Source organism: Mustela putorius, unplaced genomic scaffold (assembly GCF_011764305.1).
Source record: "Mustela putorius furo isolate JIRA1106 unplaced genomic scaffold, ASM1176430v1.1 tig00000275_pilon_pilon_pilon, whole genome shotgun sequence".
Lineage (NCBI taxonomy): Eukaryota > Metazoa > Chordata > Mammalia > Carnivora > Mustelidae > Mustela > Mustela putorius.
Genome location: NW_025421341.1, coordinates 34,439,755 through 34,466,532, shown reverse-complemented (window position 1 = coordinate 34,466,532; position 26,778 = coordinate 34,439,755). Strand labels below are relative to the sequence as shown.

The window sequence follows — 26,778 nt, the reverse complement described above, 5'->3', positions numbered from 1 at the left end:
GTGGCTTAGTGGGTTAAAGCCTCTGCTTTCGGCTCAGGTCATGATCCCAGGGTCCCGGGATCGAGCCCCAAATCGGGCTCTCTGCTCATCAGGGAACCTTCTTCCTCCTCCTCCCTCTCTCTGCCTGCCTCTCCGCCTACTTGTGATCTCTCTCTCTGTCAAATAAATAAATTTTAAAAATAAAAAAGTAAAAAATAAAAATATAGATCAGTTTCCTAGTGTTTTGTTAAGGTCTTTTTCATCTCTATTAATAAGAGATATTAGCATATAGTTTTCTTGTGATGTTTTTGTCTGATTTTATTACCCCTCCATTTTTTAAATATTTGTGATGCCTCTTCCATAACATAACATTTTTATAGATAAGAATCCATTTCTGGGCTGGCCATTCTATCTCCCAGATTGACTGCCTTGGAGTAGTACCACATTCCTTGTATTAATGTAGTATTTCATGATATTTAGGAAAAGCAGACTCTTCCTTACATACATTACTCAAAAAGTTTGAGATAATCTTCCCTATCTATCCTACAGATGAACCTCATAATGATTTTACCAAAACATGCAGATGAATTTTTTGATAGGATTTTTTAATTGGGATGTCACTAGAACTATATATTAACTTGATGGGAATTTTTATTTTTAATTTTCCAATCCAAGAAAAACCCATGTTTTGCTAAAGATGTGAGTCTCCTTTCATTGCTCAAGTTTTTCTTTCACATAAGTTGTTCACATTTATATCCTTTGTTTTCAGGTTTTGTTACTCCCATGATTGAAATCTCTCTACTTTCTTGCTATTGTTGACATGTGGTAAATCTATCTTGTTCTGGTCCTATGCTGAATTCTCTGTAATTCCAACAGTCCCAATTGGTTCTTTTGGGTTTTCAAGGCACACAAATCAGTTCACCTGCAAATTATGATTATTTAGTTTTCCTTTCTGATACCGTTTGTTTTAAGTCTCATATTGGCCAACACCCACAAAACATGTTAAAATGATGAGAACAGGATTCTGCCTGATTTTCCAGCATCACTCTATTTTTGATGTGCACAGTACTCTTTATCACGATAAGTTTTCCTTCTCATCTCACTTTTAAAGGTCTTTCCTGGAGATTGGTATTTAATTTTGTCACAAACCTACTGATGTGTTATATTGTATTAAGATTCCTTACTGATTATGAGATTGCTTCTAAGTCACTAAGAGCATTTTTTTTTTCAAGAGCATTTTAGTTAGAGAATTAAAACATCTCACTTAGCAATTCATTCTTCTTTTGTACTTAATTTACTGGGTGGAAAATCTGGATTGTTCTGAAGGTATAAATATAAACAGCTTTTTCTTCCGCATCAGTGTAACCTCTCTCCAAACTCACTACCCTGCCGTATAGCAGGGCTCTTGGAAGTCACCTAGGCAAATCCCATAACTTCTCTGCCTTCCTCATTTTTAAGAGTGATTTGTTTCTACATTTAAGATCTATCCTACTCATTTTTTTCTCAAAAGATTTATCTATTTAATTTCTGAATAGGTGAATGCATTGACATCGTTTTTAAAAAATAAATATGGAAAGGTAGGTACACTAGAGTCTCCTTCCCTCGCACTCCCATTCTCCACCTGTCCCGGGCCCCTCCTCTAACTGACTATTGATGCTCATTTTTCATAATTTCTTCTGGAAGTTTTTAGGCACATCCAAATAAATTTGAATCTGTTCCCTCTTTTACCCTGATAAAAACTCAATGCATACTGTTCTGACCTTCTTTTTGTTTTCTTGAGCTATCCCAAGATCCTTTCTTGATCAGAATTTAGAACTTTTTCTTACTTTTGCCACTGAATCTTAGTCCACTGATGCAAATGTGTAGGACATTTTTTTTTTTTTTTAGGAGGGAGAGAACATACACCCATGCGTGCTAGTGGGGAGGTGGCAGAGGGAGAGGGAGAGAGAGACTCCCAAGTGGGCTCCATGCTCAGTGCCCAACCTAAAGAGGGGCTCGATCTCATGACCCTGAGATCGTGACCTGAGCCACAAGCAACAACTGGATGCCCAACAGACTGAGCCACCCAGGGACCCCAAAAGGGGAGTTTCTAGCTGGTATGACCCATTCCTGATGGAGAGACACTGTGGTGTCTTCAACCTCTTGTTCTCAGACACACGGACCAGTCCTTACACCTGCAAGCACATGTGCGGGCCGAATTCCTGCAGGTGGGACAGCTGAGCTAGAGCACGTTTGCGTTTTACTTCAATAGACACTGCCAGCAATGACGGGGGCTCCCCTCTCCGCTTCACCAATCACTTACCAAACTTTTGATTTTTTTCCCAACGTAATAAGTAAAAAAAAAAAAAAAAAGGGGGCGGATCCCAGTGTGGTTTGGATTTCCTTTCCTCTCCTGAGACAGGAGATCGAACACCTTTCGCAGGTGTTGGAGAGTGATCTGTGAGTCGGTCCGAAGGCTGTGGGTTATTGTTAAGCTGAGAGTGATCTGTCTTTCATTTTCTGTGAACTGTTCCTAGCCTTTGTCCGTTTGTCAGGTTTAAATCTTCCCAAGTCCAACCTCACACTAATCAACATGCCTCTCCTCTTCCTCTAGTGCAGGACAGAATATTTGGGGGGATGGGTGGGAGGCTTGGCCTGGAGAAGCCTCCCCCTCCTCCCCTTCCTCTGGGTGGGGAAGGGAGCAGGGGTCGGCAAGCTGAGCTGTCCTTCCATGGCTGGCTCTGTGTCCACGGTAGGAGGCATCCCTCTGGCTCAGCCTGCCTTGCTTGGGTGCCTTCTCTGATGGGTTTTGAAGATTGTCCCGGGCTAGCGTTCATCTGTACCTCTTCTCCTTTCCCTCTAACGCCTGCCCCAGACTACCCCTCCCAGAGAGGGCACCACAGCTCCCTCTGTCCTAGAGGTAAGTACAGGCTCCCAACCCTTTCTCCAGGTTGGGCGGCCCGTGGCTTGACTATATGGCCACCTGGGCAGCCCCTACCCCTAACACTTGTTAACCTCTGAGCCCCAGGGAACCTCAGGGATTTCTAGGTTCTTCTTTGCAAGAGCTGCTCTGAAGGCCACAGAGAGCAAAGATAAGGTGGGCGTACCTCATCTTCTCGGGCCCACCAGGCCACAGTCACTTCAAGGCCCACAGCATGAGGTCCCCCAGCAGGCCCTGCCTCCAGAAATCCTCCCACCTGAAGCCAGAGCTGGTGCCATGTTTGTATCCCTGAGCCTCAGGAAGCATGCAGGAGGGCAGCAACAAAAAGGAGGAGGCCCCGTTAGCCTCTGCTCTCGGAACTCTCTCCCGGGAGACTTGGGAGTGGGCCTCTGGGTTCCACAGCGCTGTGACTCCTGGCTTGGAGCCTCCCATCTTTGCAGGAACCCAGGGCTTCTCCAAGGCTCCCTGGGAGCCCCTGCCCTCTTTGCCCAGAACATAGCACCCCTAAAATCCAAGCCCCTCCCCCACTTCCCCCTCTTCATTTATCCAGGTGGGATGCAGGGAGGGGGTACACCTCCCTCAGTAATCCCTTGGGGCTGCTGACGGACCCCTCCAGCTGTGTAAATTCTGCGACCCCAGCAAGCTCCCAGCCCCTCCAGCAAGTGGGGCCAGGCTGGGGGAACCCGGGCACCTTCTCAATCCTCCCCCACCTACTCTCCCTGACTCTCACGTCCTGATTCCTTGCTGCCTGCTCACACCGAACACCTGCCGCCTGCAGAAATGGGGAGCCCCTCCCAATGACTGAACACTTACTCTTGTTCTTGGAGCCCTCTGGTTCCCTGAAGAGCTTCTTTTAAAATTCCATCACCCACAACTTTTCCCGCAATCTAAAGTCCAAGCTTTACTTGTTGCTTTTAAATTTGCCATATCTGAGGTTTTTCTGCCCTCCCTCATGCCTGCCACCACCTGCAGTCTCCTTCATCTGGGGTCCTTGCAGATGACCTCCCCTGCCCTCTGTCACCCCACCACCGGAGCTCAGTCGTGTTGTGGTCTCCATCTTCTGGGTTCCACTCTTGATCCTGCCTGGTGCTTGTCATGAACTGGTTTTCGGCCAACAGGAATGTCCAGTTTGTCCTTCTGGCCTCTGGCTTTCTTCTCCTTTTATGGGCTTTCTTCATGTTGCGGATTATGTAGATAGACAGACAGACAGACAGACAGACGGATCACAGGTGCATAGATAGATGGATACATAGTTGTATCCCACACTCTCTGGCATTATACCTTCCTGTGAGAAAGGAACAAGCTGAAGCCCGCTATACCACTGTCTAGTTCCCAGGTTGACAATGAATTTCACTCATTTCTGTTGCCTCCTCAGGAAGGGGTGCTGTTCACACTCGATCTATCACGGTCAACTCCATCTTGCGCATGAATTCTGTCACTGTGTCTACCCGCTCCCTGTCTTCCGCATGAGTGTCCCAGGCCTCTAGGCTGTACCTCTGAGGGTGGCTCCAGAGGACTCAGGGCCCGGCTGGCACTCAGCAGCTGTGCGCCCTAGAGAACATTCCCTGTCTAGCCATGTTCTGGCCCCTGAAGAGATGTTGCTTGGATTAGAAACTTAGTGTCGGTTGATGCTCAGGGAACTAACCTTCCAGGTTCTGGTAGCTTCAGACCCTGCTGCATCAGACCGTGTTCCAAATGCGCCCCCTGTCTCTGACCTCAGGCCCCACTTCTCCCTCACAGTCCTGCTTCCTTTCCCACTGTATCAGTTCAACAGCCCTGGTGGATAACCGGGGTTCATCTTTACTTTTCTCCCTCTTGAGCCAAAAGCAAGCCAACAAGTCCAGTTTGGAAGTTCTGCCTTCCTGTCAGCCTCAGGGCCTTGCTCGCTGGCCTTCCTCTCAGAGAGAACACCCGACGTACATCACGCGGCACTAAACAGAAGTGCTTATCTCTTTTCAAAGCAGTGTTCTCATTTTCTTCTGGTATATACCCAGTCACGGAATTACTGGACCAGAGGGTAGTTTTAGTTTCCATTTTTTAAGGACCCTCCATTGTGTTCTCCACAGGGGCTGCCCCAGTGCGTATTCCCACCAGCGGGGCACAAGGGTGCCTTTTCCTCCACGTTGTCGCCAATGCTTGTTTCTCGCCTTTCTGACAGGTGTGAGGGGATATCACACCATGGTTTTGATTTGCATTTCCCTGATGATAAGCCATGTTGAGCATCTTTTCTTGTGTCTGTTGGCCATCAAAATGTCTTCTTTGGAGAAATGTCTGTTTGTCTTCTGCCCATGCTAATCAGATTATTTCCTTTTTTTGCTGTTGAGCTGTGTCTAAGTTCTTTATGTATTTTGGATACTAACCCTTTTTCAGGAATATCATTTGCAAATATCTTCTCTTATTCAGTAGATTGCCTTGTCCTTTTGTTGACATTTTACTTTGCTATGCAAAAGCTTTTTATTTTGGTGTAGTCCCAATTGTTTATTTTTTCTTTTATTTCCCTTGCCTCAGGAGACAAATCTAGAAAAATGTTCCTATGGCCAATATCAAAGAAATTACTGCCTATGTTTTCTTCTAGGAGTTTTAGGATTTCAGGTCTCATAGTTAGATCCTTAATCCATTTTGAGTTTATTTTTGTGTACTGTGAAAGGAAGTGGTCCAGTTTCATTCTTTTGCACATAGCTGTCCAGTTTTCCCAGCACCATTGGTTGAAGAGATTGTCTTTTCCCCATGTCTATTCTTGCCTCCTTTGTCGAGGATTAATTGCCATAAAAGCATGGGGTTGGGGGCGCCTGGGTGGCTCAGTGGGTTAAAGCCTCTGCCTTCAGCTCAGGTCATGATCCCAGGGTCCTGGGATCGAGCCCCGCATGGGGCTCACTGCTCAGCAGGGAGCCTGCTTCTCTCTCTCTCTCTCTGCCTGCTTGTGATCTCTGTCTGTCAAATAAATAAGTAAAATCTTTTTTTTTTTTTTTTAAAAAGCATGGGTTTGTTTCTGGAATCTCTATTCTGTTTCATTGGTCTATGTGTCTGTTTTTGTGCCGGTACCAGACTGTTTTGGTTTCCTCCTCAGTGATTTCTATCTCCCTCCCCCCTCAGTTACTTCTATCCCTGTTACTTCTACCTCTCTCTGTCAGTTGCTTCTACCCCTCCCCCTTTGTTGTTTCTGTCCCCCCTCAGTTGCTTTTCTCCCCCTCCCCCCTCAGTCACTTCTATCCCCTCCCCCCTTGGTCACTTCTATCCCTTCCCCCCTCAGTCACTTCTATCCCCCCCTCAGTTACTTCTGCCCCTTTCCCTCTAGCCCCCTCCCCCCTCAGTTGCTTCTATGCCCTCCCCCTCAGTTACTTTTATACAGTTATTTTTCCTATTCAGCCATGGTCTGGGTTCCACAAGGACCACAGTCCCCTCCCTTCCCCCAGGGAACTCCCACTCGGAGCCACATCGTAGAGCTAGGGCTGCCCCTCGTGGCCACGAGGCACCAGGGCTTCACCATGTGCCAAGCCAGCTGGCACCTGCGCCTTGCCCTGAATTCTCCTTCTCCTGCCACCTTTCTGATCCCGCCCTTCATATCACTCACGCCCCAATTTCTGAATTTCTACTTTAAAACATGCTAGGATACTTCTCTCCCATTCAGCTGTCCCGTTCCTTTCCTCTCCTTTGTCCTTTGTTCCCACTGAGAACGCGAAAATGTTCAGGGCAGGGCCACAGCTGTCTTCCTTGTGTTCATCTGCTTTTTCTACATTTTCTCCGGGGAGCACGGGGCCTCAGACCATGCCAACCACACAGCATCTTCTAGGGCAGCTTCACAAGGTTCTTCCCTTGCTGGGGCTTTTCTGCCAAACCATAAACTTCCTCGTTTTCCCTCTACAACCTAAAACCTTCCTCCCCAGGTTTCCCACTTTGCGGGGGTGGGGGTGGGACTTGGGGAGCATTTATTGATCAAGGCAAATACCGCCAGGTACCTGGGAGTCTAAGGGACCGGTTACAGGACCTGGAATGACAGCTGAAATGATGCAGGTGACCTGGGATAGGCCAGGCCTGCCTCCCTCCTCGGGGCTGCCCCTTCTCACAGAGGGCCGCCTGCGCCCTGTGACAGCGTCTAAGCCCTTCCTGTCATCAGGTCACAGCTAAGGCTCCTTCATTGTTCCCTTGAGGCCACATTCCCCTGCCCCCTGTCTGGACAGCTGACGCGCCCCGCGGCCACCAGTGTGCTGGGCTCCTCCCCGAACACAAGGTGGAGACTTCAGTGTGGTCCTGTGGCAAATCCTCCCCAAGGGCTCCTGTCTGAAGTCACTAGGGCCTTCCGCTGGATAACCCATGCTCTGCCCCCACCTCTGGGCAGTGACTTTGAACTTCCCTCTGGGAGGTTCTGACTGACCAAGGAGAGAAGCTTCCCCGCCCAGGGCTCCCCGTGATCTGCTGCTCACCCCAACCCTTCCCTGCACATACCTTCCACTGTCCTCCCTCTCCACCATTTGCCTCTCTGCTCTGCAGTGCTGGTTTCCTCCTGCGGCCCCTATTAGCTGTGTGAAGGCCAGGCCTGGTCTTATAGGCTGTCCCGGTGCCCCCAGGGGTCTGCTTCAGAGCAGGTGCCCAGATGGCTCACATAGATTCACTACATGCCCTGGAAGATTCTTCCCTCTAGCACTTGCTTCAGCCCCCCTTGCCTGTCTCCTGACACCCCCTCCTCCCGCCTGCCCCAGCTCTGCTCTCCATCATGACTGTCTCGGACCAGCAGCGGACATGACCCACCCTGGCCAAAACAAGGGGCAGCCTGGGGCTGAGGTCCCTGGAGGCTCCTGTTCCCACAACTGCTAAAGGTGCTGTGGTCCTTCTCCGCAAGGCTCTTGCTCGAGGCTAGTCCACAGACTCACAGGGTTGGCATCCCTGGCCTCGCCCTGGATGTCTCAAGTCAGAATCTGTCTTCACAAGAGCCCCAGGTGACTCCTCACACACACATCTGAAAAGCCCTGGTGTAGGGGATACACCTCCCCATGTCCACGCCACCATCAGCCCCCCCGCCCCAGCAGCTGGCTTGAGTCGCCGCAGCTGGGCTTGCAGCCAGCTCTCCTCTCCCCTCCCCACCAGCTTCTCCCATGTGCCCTGACCTCCCAGGCCGCTGACTCATGCAGGGAGGTCCCCTGGGCCTCAGCCAAAAGCCAGGAGCTTTAATAGTCACTCTTGTCTCATAGGCCTGAAGCCACACAGCTAGCACAGAGAACAGCCTAGATCCACTCCCCCCCGACTCCTGCCTCTGATTCATCCTTGCCAGCCTTCAACCAATCTTTACAATGACATCTTTCAACCACATCACAGGGATTTCAGGTTTTCCCCAACAAATGCAACAGGTAGGGTGTGAGCCTCACCAAACCACGGACCAGCTGTGTGATCCCAGGCAAGCTGCCAGGGCTCTCTGACTTGCAGCTTCTTTATCTAGAAAATAGTGGTGATTATCACATGGACCTCAGGGAACCATGCATCCATTCATCCATTGTTCCAAACAGCCAGTGGCCTTCGTGTGCCCAGCACCAGAGAGAGCTCCAAACAAGAGACCCAGTCCTGCCCTTCGGAAGCTTCTGGAGGGAGAACTGGGGGCAGACGTGGCAGAGATGTGTCCGCTGCACCCACAGGGGCCAGGCATGGAGAGCACCCTGGCGGTGCTCACTGAGTGAGTGGACGGATGGCGTGCAAACACAGCTTCCAACCGCACACGTGCCCCGTGCCTTTCCACTCCAAAGCCATGTGGAATGGAAACACGTGGGCTTCACGCTACTGAAGAGTTTAAGAAAAACATGAGGAGATGGGAGGAGGGCTGCTGGGCTCTCCAACAGTTAATGGATTTAGAAGAATTCAAGTGATTATAAAATATTTCAGATGTAGAGCACAGTTGCCTGAAATAGGCAATAATTGAGGTGGAATTAGAGTTGCTGTTCTGAGAGTTTCGCAAATTGTGTGTGTGTGCGTGCTGTCTTAAAGTTGGAATGCATTTTCTCAGGGTTTCAGAGAACCTTCGTGTAAAGAAAATGATAGGGATGGTTTGAGAGCAACCTCGGGGCTCTCATCAGGCCACGAGGTTCCCTCTGAGGGTCTCTTCCCACTGCCCTAGATCTCAGATTTTGAGAGCTAGCTAAGCATTCCATGAACACCCACCTACTGCCATGTTTTCTGCATGAGACACTGAGGCCCATACTCGCCCAGCATGAGTAGGTGATTACAGAAAGTGGATATTCAAACCCAAGTCCCCTGCCTCCCAGCCGAATGCCCTTCACCATATATCACACAGGCTTCCATGATCTCACAACAATGTGCAGTCAACGCTGGCGATCAGCACTCACCCAGGCGGGCTGAATGTCAAGTGGATCCCGCCAACCAAAGGGAACCAGATGTTGTGTCAGCCCATCTGTAGGACGGCCCAGAAAAGGCAAACAAGGAACGTGTATAGAGTGATAGTCAGCAGATGGTGTGGGAGGGGCTGATGACAGCGGGGCACAGGGAACTTCTGGGGTGTTGGAGTGGCCTATATGTTGATTAGGGTGGTGGTTACGTCAAACTGCATTCACCAAAACTCAGAACCACACGGCAACAAGAGCAAATTGCATTATATGTAAATTGTACCTCAATTTTTAAAAAAGCAACCTAAAATAATCCTAAACCTAAAATGATAAGGTGATAATAATAATCACCTTCAATGCCAAAACCCAGTCTGTGTTCAGGGCTTTGGTCAAAGATGTCCAGGAGCACACACTCCTCCTGGGAGGTGCTTCAACTGTACGTCCTCCAATCAGCCTGTTCCAACCCAGAGAAGACTGCCTGACGGCAATGACAGGCAATGGCCTGACTGTCACTCTGGCCTGTGGCGGGGATGGCCCCTCCCTGCTCAGCCCCAAACCACCGTGTGTCGCTGATCCTGTCATTCCGCTTGCATATCTTCCCTGCCCCAGCCCCTACCAGCCACACCTGAGTGATACCTGCCCTCCGGTCTTGGGGGCCCCCAGCCCAGTGGCCCTCCCAGAGCTTCTGGGATCCTGCCACCTCCTCACTCACCATCATCAAGGATGCGGCTGGGACTCTCTGACCCAGTTCACAGACCTCCGAAGACTGGTCCCAACACACAATTAACTCCTGACTTCCCTGCCTCACCCTGCACCCACGGGACCTCTGCCCACCTGTCCTCTGCCCCCAGATCAAAGGTATACCCTTCGAAGGCACAAAGGCAAGTGAAACAGGAGAGAAAGGGATGTTGGTAGGTAGGTAGTCATTGGTTCTTAAAATCAAGACTCTGTCTGCTGTCAGTGACAGAGAAGTCACTGCCTCTCAGAGCAGCTGCTCTGCCTTTGGCCAGCTCTGAACCCCAAAGCTGAAATCTATCCTTGCCTATGGTCTTAATCCACCCCCTCCATGCCCCAGGCCCCAGAGAGCAGATTTATGATGACCTTGACCTTGGCCCTCCTGGGTCTTCCCTCCCCGTTCCCAACCAGAGTGCAGGGCAGAAGGTCCCCCCTCCATCTGGCCAGGATAGAAACCTTTCATTCTTTCTCTGGTTCTCATCCCCTTGCTGACTGGTATTCAATTTGGTATGAATGGAAACGGCCCCTCCTGCCTGCAAGCTGTGCATTTCTTGCCACGTTTATGAACTTTGCCCTGCCAGGTAGTCCTGTGAGGGATTCCCCTCAAATGTGACCTCTTGGCCTCTATGTGGTCTTTCTTGGCCTCCTGAAATCACAGCTTTACTCTCTGAAGCAAAGCATTAGCTAGGAGGACAGGGCCTCTCCAGTAGATCCCACAGGGCACACCCCAGCATTTATGGACCAGGACATGGATGCTGGGACTACCAGGGTTTGCTGGGGTCCCAGAGCTGGCCATGGTGCTGAAGGAGCTCCTCAGCTCCTCACAAACTGGGCCCTGCTGCCCCAGGGCAGGCCCTTGTCTTATTGCTCCCTAACCTCTAATACTTTAACACTTGTTTCTGCTTGGCTGATTATTTGTAGGCAGGGTCATCAATGGACTACCACCAGACCTGCAGGCAGGTAGGAAAGGAGGCAACACCCCAGAACAAACTTTCTGTTTCTGTGTCATTAGGTAGCTAGTTCCAGGAACCAGAGCAGTCCTCAGTCCTCAAATCTCCCTGACCAGAAAGTCCAAATTCCTGACTTAGGTAAACAAAGATAACTCTGCCTGGAGCAAGGGAAGCCACCCTTCCTGAATGTTCTAAGGTCACCTGCCCAACTGCCCTGAAATGTTTTTGGACGGGGGTGAGGGTAAGAAGAGAGAGTTGGGAACTCACCCATGAGAACTTGAGGGCAGCACCTGGGGTCGCTAGGGCACCTGCTTGTAAGCAGAGGGGTGCGGCGGGATGGGGGAGGGGTGCCTCAAGTCCAGCACCATCCTTCACATTTTTTTTTACAGAAGAAAACAGAACCAGATAAGAAAATCTTCCCTAAGTCTCTAAACTCTTTGAAAGCATAATGGAAGTTCTGCAGCTGTAATCAAGAAAGATATATTCACATAGATACAACCTCTGCATACACTGTATATACCCCTTACATAGAGTCCATGGGAGCCCAGGTTCTGAACCCTCAGATGGATGGGAAGCCACAGAGAGCCTAGCATGGCTCTCCAGTCTAGCACGCCATCTCACCCAGCTTACACTCTACTCAAGGGTCCATCCTGTCCTTCACCACTCCAAAAGCCCCTACACTGGAAGGCTCTTGTTGGGAAGGAAATGGGGTTTGCCTGGACAGTGCTGGTATAAATTGATTACACCCCTTTTCCTGGGTTCCGATGCTATCCACTATGGTCACCCCAGAGGGAGGCAACCATTCTGCTACCCCAGCTGGTGGGGTGGGGAAGGGCTCGTTCCCACAGCTTCTGTAAAAAATCACCCTATCAGAAAGGCCACAAATCTACCAACTCAACCTAGCCACCAGTAGGTGGTGAGAGGTATGTCCCCAGAGGATTCAAGTCTTCCCACTTCTGAATTGACTGTTGTATGACCGTCTCTCGCTGCTAGCGTCTTTGAGTCTCCCCAAGACTTTACTTTTGGGTATGTCTGTACATCTTCCCTTTCCTTACTTTGGTTTCCCGGCATTCTCCTCACTGTTTTTGCTACTCCTTCTCTTGAATGACTCAGAAGATGTTTACTTGAAAGCTAGTTATACAAGCCGCTTTAAGCATTTTCCCCAAAAGTGCGTCCTATGAATAGAATAAACAAACTTCAATTATAAAATGATACATGAATGCATCCAAATTGCAGTGGTTAAACTGTAATTTCCATTGAGAAAGATGCGGTCGCCCAGATGTGCAGACTCTTCCAAATATCATTAGATCTCAATAGGAGTGGAAGACCAGACTCTGAATAGCACATTTAGCCTGATGACCCTAACAGAAAATTGTTCTCTTTCTATTCCAAATCACTCAGGCTCGTGAAGCTGGAGAGGTTACCCATCTCCAGTCGCTCTGCTGAGAAACAACTGGACCAATTTCCATGGAGACCAGGGGATCTGAAGGTTCGGAAAAGCCCTGGAAGGAATTGGTGAGCGGTTCCCAGGAGACTGACGATGGGTGGGACAAGGGGAGACCTGAGTTACTCTCAGAAGATGAGAAAACATGCCATGCCAACCAAGGGACTAGAGACAGAGAACCTGGCCGCTACCTCCCAATTCAAAGAAACTCCACCTTCAACCGCACCGTGAAACACAAAAGCAAAGGCCAAGCCAGAGACGCTCCAGAACAAAATACCCCCCACCAGGCAGGTGAGTACCAGGGACAGCTGGCACCGCTCTCCCCTGCTAGCCAGGTGGAGTCATCAGGACTGAAGGGGCCCAACTAAATAAGAGTAAAAGGCCTTGAAGACTATCAAGGACAGGTCTAGCAAAAGAAACACTTTGAAGCTGTTATCTAAAGGATTCAATTCCCACAATATGACATGGGCACTTCAGGAGAAAGTGTCGACCCAAACTGTACAGTAAGACTGGCTTCTATTTAAAAGAAACATCTTGTTCCAGGACTCAACAAAACACCCCCAGACGTCCATGCCTTCTAGCAGGGAGGCTTGGAGCTGTCCACATTTGGGGATATCTGGGAACATGAGTTTCCTGAGTGCCGAGGTCCTATCTTTGTTCTCTCTCATGGTTGCTGGGATGGGCCGAGTTTCTGCTGCACTGGAAGTATCTGAGATAAATACCTTGGCAATAAGAGCTTTGCAGTTGGGTCCCTTAATCTTTTCAGTGAGTCCCTAGCACATCTTATCTGCTTAAAGTATATTCCTTGAGCAGAATATGGTTCAGAAACTTTTACAAATGGTGGGGGGCTGTCAGAGCTACAAATTCCTTTCTTTGTGACTTGCCCACATGCCTGAGTGGGTAGCACGTTGGGGGTGTGGACTAGGTGCTAGTTTCTTAGCGCCTGGGGTATGGCACCTGCCACGAGATGGTCTGTAATCCTCCATTTGCTGGATGTGGCATGAACCCATGAACTCATTCAAGACATCCACTGAACTCTGTATCGGGGAGCCTTTTGCCACATAGGAAATCACCCTCAATATATAAAGAAAAAACTATAATATTTATTATTTCTTGTGATTCTGGGGGTTGATCGGGTGGTTTTTCTGTCTGGACTGCTTTGTCTCACCTCTGCAGTCCTCTGGTGGCTCATGTGGGCTTGGAAGGTCAAGGAAGTCTCGCTGCGCTCGCTGGGAGCTAGTGAGCTGGTTGATCAAGGTGGGTTAGTCTCTGCTCAACCTCCAGCAGGCTGACTCAGACTTGTTCCCAATGCAGCAGGGATCCCAGAGGTCAAGACTCCCCCTGCTTGATGGGAGAGGTGGCAATCCTTGGTTGTTTACTATCTACAGACACACAAAATTACGCATCAAGGACCGAATTAAGAGCAAGAGAAATACGATGGAAATGCTATACTTGTGGAAGCTGGGGGAATGTCTGTCATACGACCCTCTCAACTTTGGGGATGTTCGAAAATCTTATGAAATGAAAAGTGAGAAACACAATCCTACACAAAGAAAGTTGAGTCTCCGCCCTTGAGGGACCCAGCAATATTGTAATGATGTCATCGACAGCCAGCAATGCCTTGAGGTTTATAGGAAAGATAAAGGCGAAGAACAAGACCCCTCAGGTGTGGTTGGGAAAGATTCCCCAAAGGAGATGAAGCTTTAGCGGCGTCTTGAGGGGGACATGGCCAGAGACAGAACAGGAGCTAACCTGGTATTCAGTGTTAGCTGAGCTCTTGGAGGTATTCAGTGTTATGGGTGTTCTTACCTTACCCATTTTACAGATTAAAAACAACAACAACTGAAACAAAGAGATTGAGTCACTTACCCTAAATCATATAGCTAGTGAGTGGCCTGGAGTTCAGATCCTTCTAGTCCAAAGCCTGTGCAGATGGAGAAGGAGGTTAGGGAGGCTCTTTCTAACAGAAATATAATGCAAACCGCATATGTTGTTTCAAATTTCCCAGCGGCCACGTTAACAAAAGTAAAAAGAAATAGGTAAAATTCACTCTAACAACATGTGTTATTGAACACAAAGCCTCCAAAATATGATTGTACTGTCATATAGTCAATAACTGATATAAAAAGTTCATCATGAGACATTTTGCAATTTTTTTTTTTGCAGGATGTCTTTGAAAGCTGTGGAATATTTTTGTTGGAAATATTTGATCTGGATTTAGGATTCATAAAATGTGCAGTCAGAAAAGCAGATTTGCATGCCCAGACTGTTCCATATAGCCTTAAAAGTCTTCCGGTAACTAAACTGAGTACTGGTTTTTACATTTAAATTTAAATTAATGTAAGTTAAAAAGAAATGAAGAATTCACTTCCTGAGTCATATCAGCCGCATTTCAAGGGCAAACTAAGCCGCATGTGGCTAGCAGGGCCCTATCGAATCTCTCAGGGTTAAAGCATTACAAGAAGAAGGAAAAAGAAATATAGCTGCCCACGGGTCAGGGGTTGGGGGTCTTTTTGAGCCTGAGAAAAGGCAGGTGTGGGACTAGTTGGAAATGAGCCTGGAGAGGGAAACTGAGTCAAGGGGGAAAGAGTGCTTGACTTCCCAAGCCAAGCCAAGAATGCCGACGCCGGTGTAGACTAGAACAAGGGTCACTTCACTTCTTGCCATCGTCAAAGATGCCATTGATGTCCAGACCATAAATACTTTCATCAGACTCAGAGTTTTATTTTTAAAGTGACTCCCTGTTTCACTTCCCTGGAGGTAACTCCCTCGACCACCCCAAGCTTCCTGCTCCAGAGTCCAAGGAGAAAACTCCCCCCCAGCTCTGTCCCTGAAGGGGCAGACAAGACAGATCAGCTGGCATCCGGCTTCCTTGGCCCACTCCCAAACAAAAGAAGATTTATGCTCTGACTTCTCTCTGCTAAAGGGCTGCCTTTTCAAAGTCACACTACAATGCGGACTGACTGGCATCCCAGGGGAGGGAGCTTGGCTCATTATTTAACAGCGTTTAGATCTCAGACATTGTCAATTTAGATGTTAAAATTTCGATAAATTGCAAATGATTTTAGTCCAGTAGGAACACCAACACTGGTAGTTCTGCTTTTATTGGCCTCTAACACATTGACCAGTTTTTTTTTTAATCTAAGTTGCAATCTCATTTCTAATATTCTTCTCCCACTGTGTGTGTGTGTGTGTGTGTGTGTATAAGCAAGGGAAGTTTCTTACATGGTAATCATAATTTTTGTAGAGATGGCATCCCAGGTCACCAAATTCATGCAAGCCGTGGCAAATTCCCCTCGAGGGGGCATGACAGGAAAAGCACCCCTCTTCATTCCTCTCCCTTCCCCCCTGGGGGAACTTGCTGCTGTCCCTGTCACCAAGAGAACTACCTGAAAGCGGGGAGATGCACTTTTCTAACTCTCTGCCTTTCTTAAATGTCACAGATTCACTGGAAAATGGACAGTCTGTAAATGAGCCCCTGACCTTGAATTTCCCCCAGAGCAGAATGTCTTGGTGGAAAATCCCAATACAGCCACACCCAGGAGCCAAGAGAACAAGGTAAGAGAAAGCAAACGGACAGGAGGGGCGGTTCGCCACCAGAAGTGGCAGGGATCGCTGCGGCAAAGTTTTGACAGGGCTGCAAGCGTGTCTCATGGTTCTTTAAAAAAAAAAGTCACTTTTTGTTGCCCATGTTAAAAAAAAAAAAAAAAAAAGCAAAACTCCACCATCTCCTTTCTAAAAAAAAGAAATAACAACCCATTGCTACTCTTTCATCACAAAACTAGGAAATTGTAGATATTACAGATTTCAAGAAGTAGAAAAGGAAAATCTCTATATTGCACCACCACCTGAAAGGTTTTAATGTAACCATTGCAAAGTTTTTTTTCCCTGTATGGTTTATGTCCATTTTCTCTTCATAAAATAGGATCTTACTATATATCCTGTCTTCAGACTTAATAGTATGCCACACAAACACTTCTGAATGTTACCAAATATTTTTCTACACAATTGTTCAATGGCTATAATATAATCTATATAGTATGATTGAATTATAATTCACTAATCATGCTACTGTTGTTGGACATTTGGGTATTATATCAGCTAGGACTAAATTTAGCTGCTTGTAACAAAAAAAAAACAAATGACACAGCTTAACGAGACCGAGATCTATTTGGGTCTCGAGTGAAAAAAGCTTGGGGGGTTGCGACAGTAGCTCCTTCGTACCTCCCGGAACCCAGTCTCCTCCCACCCAGCTGTCAAGGTGATTGCCAGAGCTCCGGCCATCACGGCCACGGTTCAGGTAGTGTGAAGGAGGAAAGCAGAGGGGAGTGGGGGCACATACCAGTCTATTCTGTTCTCCTATTAAGGAGCTTCCTGAAGCCCACTCAATAACTGAGGCTTATATCTCATTGGCCCAAATTAACTGAGTCACGTGGCCACCTATACGTGCAAGAGAAACTAGGAAATGTAGGTCTCTTTCAAACCAGGTCTGTTTCCACCCCCGGTGAATGGATGTCATACTAAGAAATAAAGGAGAATGGATATGGGGAGGCAACAGCAATCTCTGACCCAAGGAAGTTTCAATTTTTTGCTGGTTTGTAAGCCACACTATGAGGAAGTCTCGCTGTAGCAAAATCTGGACACCTGTCTCTCCCTATTTCCTTAAGTTCCTAGAAACTTCATACTTTCTACAAATCCCTGGATGGTTGCAGGAAAATAGCATTCCTGTATTTGTACGGGGAAAGTACGGGCTAGGCATCTCGTCCCAGACCCAGGTGACAGGCAGCCTGTTACTTCGTGATACTACTTTGACCATCGGCCATTAATTTTATATATTCATATATATAATTTTTATACATCTGATATACTTACATATAGAATTTAATAATTTAAATATGTAATATAATTTAATAATAAAATGAATTTATATATACAAATAAACAACGCCCTCATTCACTTACATGGAATTATATATTAAAGTCAGCTGCTTCCTGTCGCCTCTGTTCTGGCTTAAGAGCCAAAATCACCACTGTAAATATCTGCCCACCTATACTGGGAGCTCCAAGAGACAGTGCGTGAGAGGTCAACCTTAGCTCACCCCTCACGTCCAGGGATCAGCAGGAGTGACAGGACAAATATTTGACAAGCAGGACCCAACATTCTACTAAGGGTCCCAGAAAGGTAGAGGAAGGGCCCTGGGAGCAGGGAAAGGAAAAGGACCCAGGACAGTGGTCATCTCCCAACCAGTACACAAATGTTTCCATATAAAAAAGAGGGTAAGGAGAAGGAGACTGGCCAACTGTGAGCTGCCCACTCCTTCCCAGGGGGGGATCCCCAGAAAGACAAAACCAGCAGGACATGGAACAGGTGTGGGGAGCTCATTGTAAGGAACCAGTTCACAATTGTGGCATCTTGGTGAGTGTAGAATCCTCTAGATGAGCTTGTGGCTGGACACTCCGGGAATTACTACATAATTCTGTTCTGCTCGGTGAGCTTACACTTTGCTCTAGCAAGGCCTTCAACTGTTTGGATGAGGCCCACCCACAGGATAAAGTGTATTCAAAGTCCTTCAATTAAATAGTCTCAAAAAACATCATCACAGAAACAGCCAAGATAATTTGACCACATGTCAAGGCATCATGGCCCAACCAAGTTGACATCTGAAATTAATGTCATATCTCCCATCTTTGCGGGGTCAAGAGATCCACTTGGAAATCTCTGAAATCTGGAGGATGCACAGACCAGAACCTGGCTTGCTCCTGGAAACAAATAGATATGAGCTGGCTGACAGCTTCATGGGAAGGGAGGGGTAAGGGCTGAGCCGGGGGTGAGGGGCAACCACACCAAAGGCAAGGCAGAGGCACATGTTCTCTTGAAGCCCAGTGTGGACCTCAAGGAAGGGAACTGGCTATGAGCCACCCAAGATGGCTTCCTGCTAGGGGCAGGTGGACCTTGGCAGAAAGAGGCTAAGAAACTTGGGGAGTCATAAAGTGGCTTGAGAGCTTTGCACATTCCACAGAACTCTGGTCAGAGAACCCCACAGGTGCCCCACTCTGGGGCCCAAACAGCTCAGGGGGCAGGAGATATGGAGCAGGGGGTAGGTAGAGGCTTCCCAGCTGTGGCAGGCCTGTGCTGGGAGAAGAGGGGTGCTGGTACTTTGCAGCAAGTTCAGGGAGCTTTTCGAAATACCTAGCAAAAGAGACTGTCTGCTTGTAACTAAGAGTCACCAGAAGAGTGCTGTGTGTGGTCTGCCTGAGATCCTGAGATCCACGCACAGCCCAGGCAGCTGGCATCAGCTACAGGCAGGTGCAGGTGGGGACAGGAGAGGATGGCTGGAGTCCCTTCCCGTCTGCACCCTCCCCAGGCCAGCCAGCCCTGGGCTTAACTTTGGTCTTATGGCCTAGCAAGGACAGAGGTTCTAGAAAACTTCTTTAGGTCAATCTCAGGATCCCCATTGTGATCATTGTTTCTATTACATCTTCTGAACTGGATTTCCATGGCAGGGTAAGTCACAACATACCTGTTATGGACAAGTTTTCTAGAGAAAAAAAAACTTCCTCCCAATGGCCCATCAGGCTCCCAGGGCTTTGAGCTATTGCTTTTAAAGGTAAAAACCAAAATATTAATTTCTCTGGGGAACACAGGAGCCACGATACATCAGGGTGTGTTTGATGAGACACATCTGGGGTAGCATTAGTGTGTCCCATGCATGCGAAGCATCCATTCTCTCTCTTCCCTTGCTCACGCTTCATATCATTAGCACCTTGGCGTTCGGAGTCTCAGACCTCTATTTGTGTAAAGAAATGTAATCCCTGCTCTGGCCCCCGTCCTGTGTCCCCACCTTTGGGGGCTGTGCCCCTCATTCAGAGGGCTGCGGTTGAGTCCTAGCATCTCTTGCTAAATTTCAGTCATCACTTTCCCAGGGCCCGTAGCCCTCCACTTCTGTTGGAAATTCCTCTTTTGCTCTAAGCAGGGAAAATAATTCTGTCTGCTAGATTTGTGTGTGGAAAAGGCTCCATGATCCAAATGGAACAGAACAGAGACAGAGACAGAAAAAGAAAGGAAAGAACCCTCCACGGTACAAAGACTGAGAGCAGCTGAGAACGACGTAGAGTGTCCCTCTCGCGCAGGCCCCAAAGAACCTCTCCCTCTTTTTTTGTCATTGTCCCTATGGGCAGTTTTCATCAAGGTCATTTGAAAAGGACTTACTGAAGGAAATTTTACGTGACAACAAAATGTACACATTTGGGGCAGGACAAATGTATTAGTCAGCTCAGCGGCCATAACAAATACCACAGTCTGGGTGCTCCAGCAGCAGACCTTTCTTTTCTCCTCATTCTGGAAACTAGACATTGGTGATCGGGACGTCAGCACGGTCAGGCGCTGGGAGGGCTCCCTGCCTGGCTTGCAGACAGCCTCCTTCTCAGTCATCCTCAGATGGAGGGAGAAAGCAAGTACCCACCTCTTCCTCCTCCCAGAGGCCCGACCCTCCCAACCTCATCTAACTAAACCCATTATCTTCTGAAGGTCCTACCAGCAAATACCATCATGTGGGGGTTGGGGCTCCAATATATTAATGGGGGGGCATAATTCTGTCCACAGCAATAAATATGTATCTCTATATACACCCACCTGGGCATGGTTACATAATAAAAATTTTAACTGAATAATTTTAAAGATCTAACCGGTTTTATTCATCCATTCATGAATTGGGTAGCACCCTGTCCAGCAGGTAGAGGGGAGCTCTGAAGGGAGACCCAAAATAAAGAGGTTTTCCAAGACAGCATAATATCATAAAGAGGAAAAAAAAATGTTCATTTCAGAGGAGGTCACCTTATTTGGGGACACAAAGGTTTTAGTTGGTGGAGAACCTCATCTTCCATTAGGGGACCAAGAGGGTTCCTGTGACAGATCACCTTATCTGTGCTGATCCGAACATTCCTGACTGACTGGGTATAGTTTATTTTCCTGGGCTGTTGAAATGGTACTGAGGTGAGCTGTTAAGAACTGGTTTACTGGGACCCCTGGGTGGCTCAGTCGGTTAAGCCACTGCCTTCAGCTCAGGTCATGATTCCAGGATCCTGGGATCGAGTCCCATGTGGGGTTCCTTGCTCAACAGGGAGCCTGCTTCTCTCTCTGCCTCTGCCTGCTTGTGCTTTCTCTCTCTCTCTCTGACAAATAAATACATAAAATCTTAAAAAAAAAAAAAAAAAAAGAACTGGTTTACTGACTTGGTGCTTTACCCTAAGTGATGCCATCTTGGGTCTGTGGTTTTCTTTTTAACACTATCAATCAAACCAAGAAACAAAACATTTCCATTGCCCTATGAGGCTCCCTGAGACCCCTTTTTTCTTCAGTCAGTATAAACCCTCTCAGACGTCACTATCCTCTGCCTCTGTCACCATTAGCTTAGTGTTGCTGGTTCTTGAAATCAACCCCACAGTGTGTACTCTGTATCTGACTTAGTTTTCTGAACATAATATTTCTGATGTATGTATGTCAGATTGCCCTTTTTATTGCTAGGAAAAGTACCACAATTTGTTTATCTTTCTGTTGGATATTTGGACTGTTTCCAGTTTTCAACCATTATAAATAAAGTCACTACAAGCGTTCGTAGACAGTCTTTCTGTGGGTGTGTCTCATTATTTCTCCAAGTGTGTACCCAGGAGTGGAAGGGCTGAGTCTTATGATAGGTATATGCCTGACAGTATTAGGAAGGACCAAATAATTTCTCACAACAGTTGTATTATTCCACACCCCTACCAGCAAGATATCAAAGTGCCAGTCACTCTGGGTCCTGGCAAATGTTGGGAAATGTCAATCTTTGTACTGCCTCTGTTCTAACATACGGTGGTTTCTCCCTATAGTTTTCATTTGTACTTTCTTTTTTTTTTTTTTAAAGATTTTATTTATTTATTTGTCAGAGACAGAGGGAGAGAGAGCAAGCGAGCACAGGCAGACAAAGAGGCAGGCAGAGGCAGAGGGAGAAGCAGGCTCCCTGCCGAGCAAGGAGCCCGACGTGGGACTCGATCCCAGGACCCTGGGATCATGACCTGAGCCGAAGGCAGCTGCTTAACCCACTGAGCCACCCAGGCGTCCCTCATTTGTACTTTCTTGATGACTAATGACATTTTCATACATTTATTGGCCCTTCATGTTTCTTCTCTTGTGAAGTTCCTGTTCAAGTCTTTTCCCTAATTTTAACATTTTTTTTAACTTGTAGGAGTTCTTTACATATCTTGACTAAAAGTCCATGATCAAATATATCTATTGCAAATATCTCCTACCAGTGTGGCTTCTTTTTTAATCTTCCTGTCTTTTAATGATCAGAAATGTTTGTTTTGATGAAGACTAGTCCTAAAGATATTCTCCTATGTTTTTCTTTTCTTTCTTTTTTTTAAAGATTTTATTTATTTATTTGACAGAGAGAGAGAGAGAGAGAGACCACAAGTAGGCAGAGAGGCAGGCAGAGAGAGGAGGAAGCAGGCTCCCCACTGAGCAGAGAGCCTGATGCAGGGCTCGATCCCAGGACCCTGAGATCATGACCCGAGCCGAAGGCAGAGGCTTAACCCACTGAGCCACCCAGGCACCCCTCCTATGTTTTTCTTATAAGAACTTTATACTTTTAGCTTTCCCATTTAGGTCTAGGGTCTGTACACATACAAGTTGCTCTGTCATCATTTATCATTTTTTCTATCATCATTTATTAAAAGATCTGCTCTTCCCCCAGTGAATTGCTTTGGTGCTTCCCCTCCCCCACCCCAGTCCACTGACTGCAGACATGTGGGTCTTTTCTGGACTTTTATCCTGTTTCATTGATCTAAGTGTCTTTCCTTATGCCAATATCACACTGACTTAAATACTGTAGCTCTATGCTAAGTCTTAAAATCTGGTAATGCAAGCTCTCCTACTTTGTTCTTTTTAAAGATTGTCTTGGCTATTTTAAGTCCTTTGCATTTCCATATAAATTTTAGAATCAGTTTGTCAATTTCTACTCCAAAAAATGTCTGCTAGGATTTGGGTTAAGATTTCATCATCTCTATAGGTAAATTTGGATATCACTGACAGCTTAATATTAACACATTAAATTGCTCAATGTAGGGGCACCTGGGCGGCTCAGCTGGTTAAGCATCTGCCTTTGACTCAGGTCATGATCCTAGGGATCGAGCCCCATATCAGGCTCCCTGTTCAGCAGAGAGCCTGCTTCCCCCCCCCCTCTGCTGCTCCACGTATGTGTGCTCTCTCTCTCTATCAAATAAATAAATAAAATTTTTTAAAAAAGAGAAGCTTGAACATTAAAAAAAGTAAATTGTTCAATCTATGAACATGTCCTAAACTTCTTTTTATTTATATATTCCTTAAATTAACCTAGCAATGATCTGTAGTATTTAGTACAAAGGATTTACATATATTTTAATTATATTTGTCCCTAGGTATCTCTTGCTTTTTATCCTATTTTAAATGCCAGTGCTTTTTAAGTTCACTTTTCAATTGTTTATTGGTAGTATGGCCAATAGTACCTATGCCACCTAGTATCCTATGACCTTGCATGGCCACCTAGTATCCTATGACCTTGATACATTCACTTATTAGTTCTAATTACTCGTATATTTCTTTGACTTTTTTCTATGCACACAATCCTGCCATCTGTGAGTAAAGATAGTTTTAGTTCTTTTTTCCCCAATCTTCATCCTTCTACTTGTTTTTTTCTTGCCTTATTGCACTGGCAAAGACTTCCATTACAGGGTTGAATAGAAGTGCTGTGAGTAGATATCCTTGTTTTAGTTCCTGGTCAAGAACACTTTGACTGCAAAGATCAGAAGCCTACTTCAACCTGTTCAAGTGAAAGAGGGATATTGTAAGGATGCTGAAATCCCAAAGAATTCAAATAAAAGATATGAAGCCCGGCTTGACAGGGATGGAACCAGAGTCACTTTCTCATTTCCTTGAAGGCTGTGGGCTCTACTCCTCTCTACTTCTCTCTATGGACTGTTCTATTCTCCTGCTCTCTCCTCAGGGTAGCTTCTTCTCACTGCTTTTCAGCTTATGCATAACCCAAAATGGCAGCCATAGATAGAATGACCTTTCAGGTTGGTTTTCCACAGCAAATGGATACTTCCTTTTGGGTCTCTAACAGAGAAAGAATTTCTAAAGAAAAGAATCTGGTTGGCTAGATGTTTATCTCTGGACCAAGTGGTTAAAAGAATAGAAGGTAGGATTAATGGGGCCATTCCCATTTCACTGGTGGGAGCCATGTTTCGGGTTATCTGTGAGATGTATGTGAAGGATAGCCAGGCACTCAAAAACATATCTAGTATAGTAGAGTCTGGGTCTCCTGCACAAGAGAATGCCATAGGGGACACATTTAAGATAAGAAGCAGCAAAATGCAAGCAGGAGCTGTAGAGACTGGAGTAGATTAAAAGACTGAGGTCCCCCCAAAACTTGGAAAGACCCAGAACAAGTCCTCCAGTTTATAAGCAGCTTGAGTGGTGCTGTTTTGGAGTTTGTAATCTTCTTCTTAGTAGTCAGTGTCCACCTCCAGAGATTCTAGAATTGTCCACAACACACCCAAGGGTGTTCTGCAAAATCTTCTTCCATATGCCAGCAACAGGGGTGTCACAGTACTGCTGGACAAGAGGGAAGTACAATTACCACAGACAGATGTGCTATACAGAGGGGTACAAAAAGGGAACTATAACTGTTGAGGGCCTTAACATGTGCTATCTCTTTAAATTCTCTTATGGTTATCCCTATTTCACAGACAAGAAAACTAAGACTCGGCAAAAGTTGGTAACTAGGTTGTTTGAGGTTGCACAGCTAGCGAGACAACTAGACCATGAATCCAGGGGCTCCAACTCCACACCCCATGATCACTCCCCAGGCTGCCGAAGATGAAGGTGTTCCTAAAGTAAACTTGGCTGTGAGAAGGAGAGTGTTCTTGTTAAGCTGCTCACAGGAGGCAGAGCCCAGAGGCACAGGGAGCCTCCTAACCCAGTCCATTGTCAGATAGGTCCCTTTGGAGTCGTCTCAAGTCAAGGTGTTGCACATTGGGTCTTTACTATAGATGTCGTGTCATAAGTCAGGGTTCTAGTCCCAGAAATCATTCCATATCATAAAAAAACAAATTGAGGGGCACCTGGGTGGCTGTCTGTTAAGCGTCTACCTTTGGCTCAGGTCATGATCCCAGGGTCCTGGGACGGAGTCCTGCAGAGGACTCCCTGTTCAGGGGGAACCTGCTTCTCCCTCTCCCTCTGCCTGCCACTCCCCTGCTTGTGCTCTCTCTCTCTGTCAAATAAATAAATGAATCTTTAAAAAAAAAAACCAAATTGATAAATATGTATATATATACATGAAAGAAAGAATAAACCTCAAACATAGGCTTTTATAAATGGACATTTGTGCATAAAATTAAACTATATTACAAAATTTCATGTTGGACAATTTTTCTGCATGAACTGAGCAGGCTGATGCGTAAAATATTTGTCCACTGAACATCCAGCTGAAAAGACCTTTGCTTTTCCTGGCAGTGCTGGGGGAACTGCAGGAGTTCCTTATTCCATGGATGGTCAACCTGCATTAAACATTAGAATCATCCAAGGGCTGACACTCAGAGAAAAGACAGGGGTAGCTTCACTGGTTAAACAACTCTGCTCCAGCTGGTTCAGCCGGACCCTCCTGACCATTAAATATTGTGACTATCAATCCTGGATCCTTCTCCAGAATAGTCATTGCCGTGAAACCCTTCATTGACCCCAAAGACTCAGGCATGGCCCTGTGAGTCTCTGAATGCTGATGTAGGGCAAGGAATGACTTCCATATTGGGAACTGTACCTGTTTCCAGGGAAATGTAGAAGTCCCACATACCATAATCCTGGGGGCCGTTTGTCGGATGTTCATAAATGCCAGTTTGGGTTGTTACTAGGAGAGTCTCAGAGTCCTTACAAAATCTGTAAGTGCAAGATGTAAATATTGAGTCACTGCAGGTTTGGGGCTGTTTCCTTTATTGAAGGAAACTATTTTCAAGGATTGCCATTAGTCAGTCATTTGGGGCAAGACAGGGGCTGAATAGAAGCAGGCTCACTGTAACCAGCTTCTAGATCTACCGAACTATGAGAAACACAGGAAAGACAGAAACAGGTACAAGAACATGGTGCACATACATTCAGCAAAATCCAAACAGGGAAATGGGACAAATGACCTAGTTTCTCAACAAAGTGCAAGGAGAAAACAAGAAAGGGTTATTAACCAGCTGCAACAGACCTCATTGGAATCCAGTTTCAAACACTCTGGGAAGGAAAGTTTCAAAAACAATCATATGAATTTGAACACGGATCTGATATTTGGTGATGCTAAGAAATTACTGTTAATTTTTAAAGGTGCGTTAATGGTATTGAGGGTTTTTTTTTTCTGGATCTTTTTTTAAAGATTTTATTTATTTATTTGAGAGAGAGAGTGACCAAGAGAGAGCACAGGAGAAGGGGCAGAGGGAGAGGGAGAAGCAGATGCCCCCACTGAGCAGGGAGCCCCACTTGGGGGAGGTCATTCTACTTTCTGTCTACTTTAGTATGTGTTTGAAATTTCCCATAATAAAAAGTTTGATTTTTATGTTTATTTTTTGAAAGCTTATTTTTTTTAAAAATAAAAAGGCAGGAGCTAAAGTAAAGAGACCCTTCAGCCACACCCACCCTCTACCAACGTCCTGTCTTCCAGAAGGTGGGGAAGAATCATCAGCGCTCACTGCTGGTCATGGTGGCCTGGGGGACATTAACTGCAGGGTCCTTGCAAGCAGGAGATGCCAAGTTTTGTTCCCTCCTGAGTACCTAGCACTTCTCTGACACACCAGAAGCACTCAGTATTTGCAGAGAACTGATGAGACTGATGAACGAACGGATGAATGCAGATGTCCTGGGCAGAGGTTTCTACCCAGAGCTTGAAGACACATCTGCGCAGCCGGGTGCAGCTGGGGCCCAGGGACGTGCAGACTAAGGCTTTTGCACAGCACAGAGGGGTTGACCTGCCCACCTGCCTTTTGGAAATAACCCACTTTCCCACCTCCCCCAGTAAGAGAGGAGGCCCAGCGCCCTCAGCACTAAAAAAAATGCAAAAAGAGCTTCGTAATTAATTTCCTCCCTGGCTTTCCCCAACCTGGGCACTGGCCCCGGGGTGGCCCACCCGGTCTGCGGCGCATAAACAAAGGACAGGAGAGCCTTTGAAGGATCTCAGGCTACTTGGTCGGGCGACTGAAGAGGTTTGAATTTTCTATCTCTGAAATTGTTTCTATTTTTACGCTGTCTCAGAACAAATATAACTGTGGCTTATGTTTCACAGTTTATGCAGCTAATTTCATAGACTTCTAACAGCTATCTTATTCTCAGCTGTTCTAAACTTTTTTCCTCCGTTGGGCAGTTGAAGGGGCGTGTTCC

General features: G+C 46.7%; 1 protein-coding gene across 2 annotated transcripts in view; it reads left to right on the top strand.

The window, feature by feature from the left end:
* Positions 1 to 26,778, top strand: part of NGEF (neuronal guanine nucleotide exchange factor) — a 100,774-nt gene that overhangs the window by 16,422 nt on the left and 57,574 nt on the right. The window contains exons 2-3 of one of the 2 annotated variants that reach the window (XM_004773501.3): positions 12,312 to 12,645; positions 15,798 to 15,912. In XM_004773501.3, coding sequence (XP_004773558.1) covers positions 12,378 to 12,645; positions 15,798 to 15,912 — 383 coding nt within the window. In that variant the 5' untranslated portion in view covers positions 12,312 to 12,377. Of the gene's footprint in view, positions 1 to 12,311; positions 12,646 to 15,797; positions 15,913 to 26,778 lie in introns of those variants that run through there. The other variant, XM_013046340.2, reaches the window with a different exon arrangement.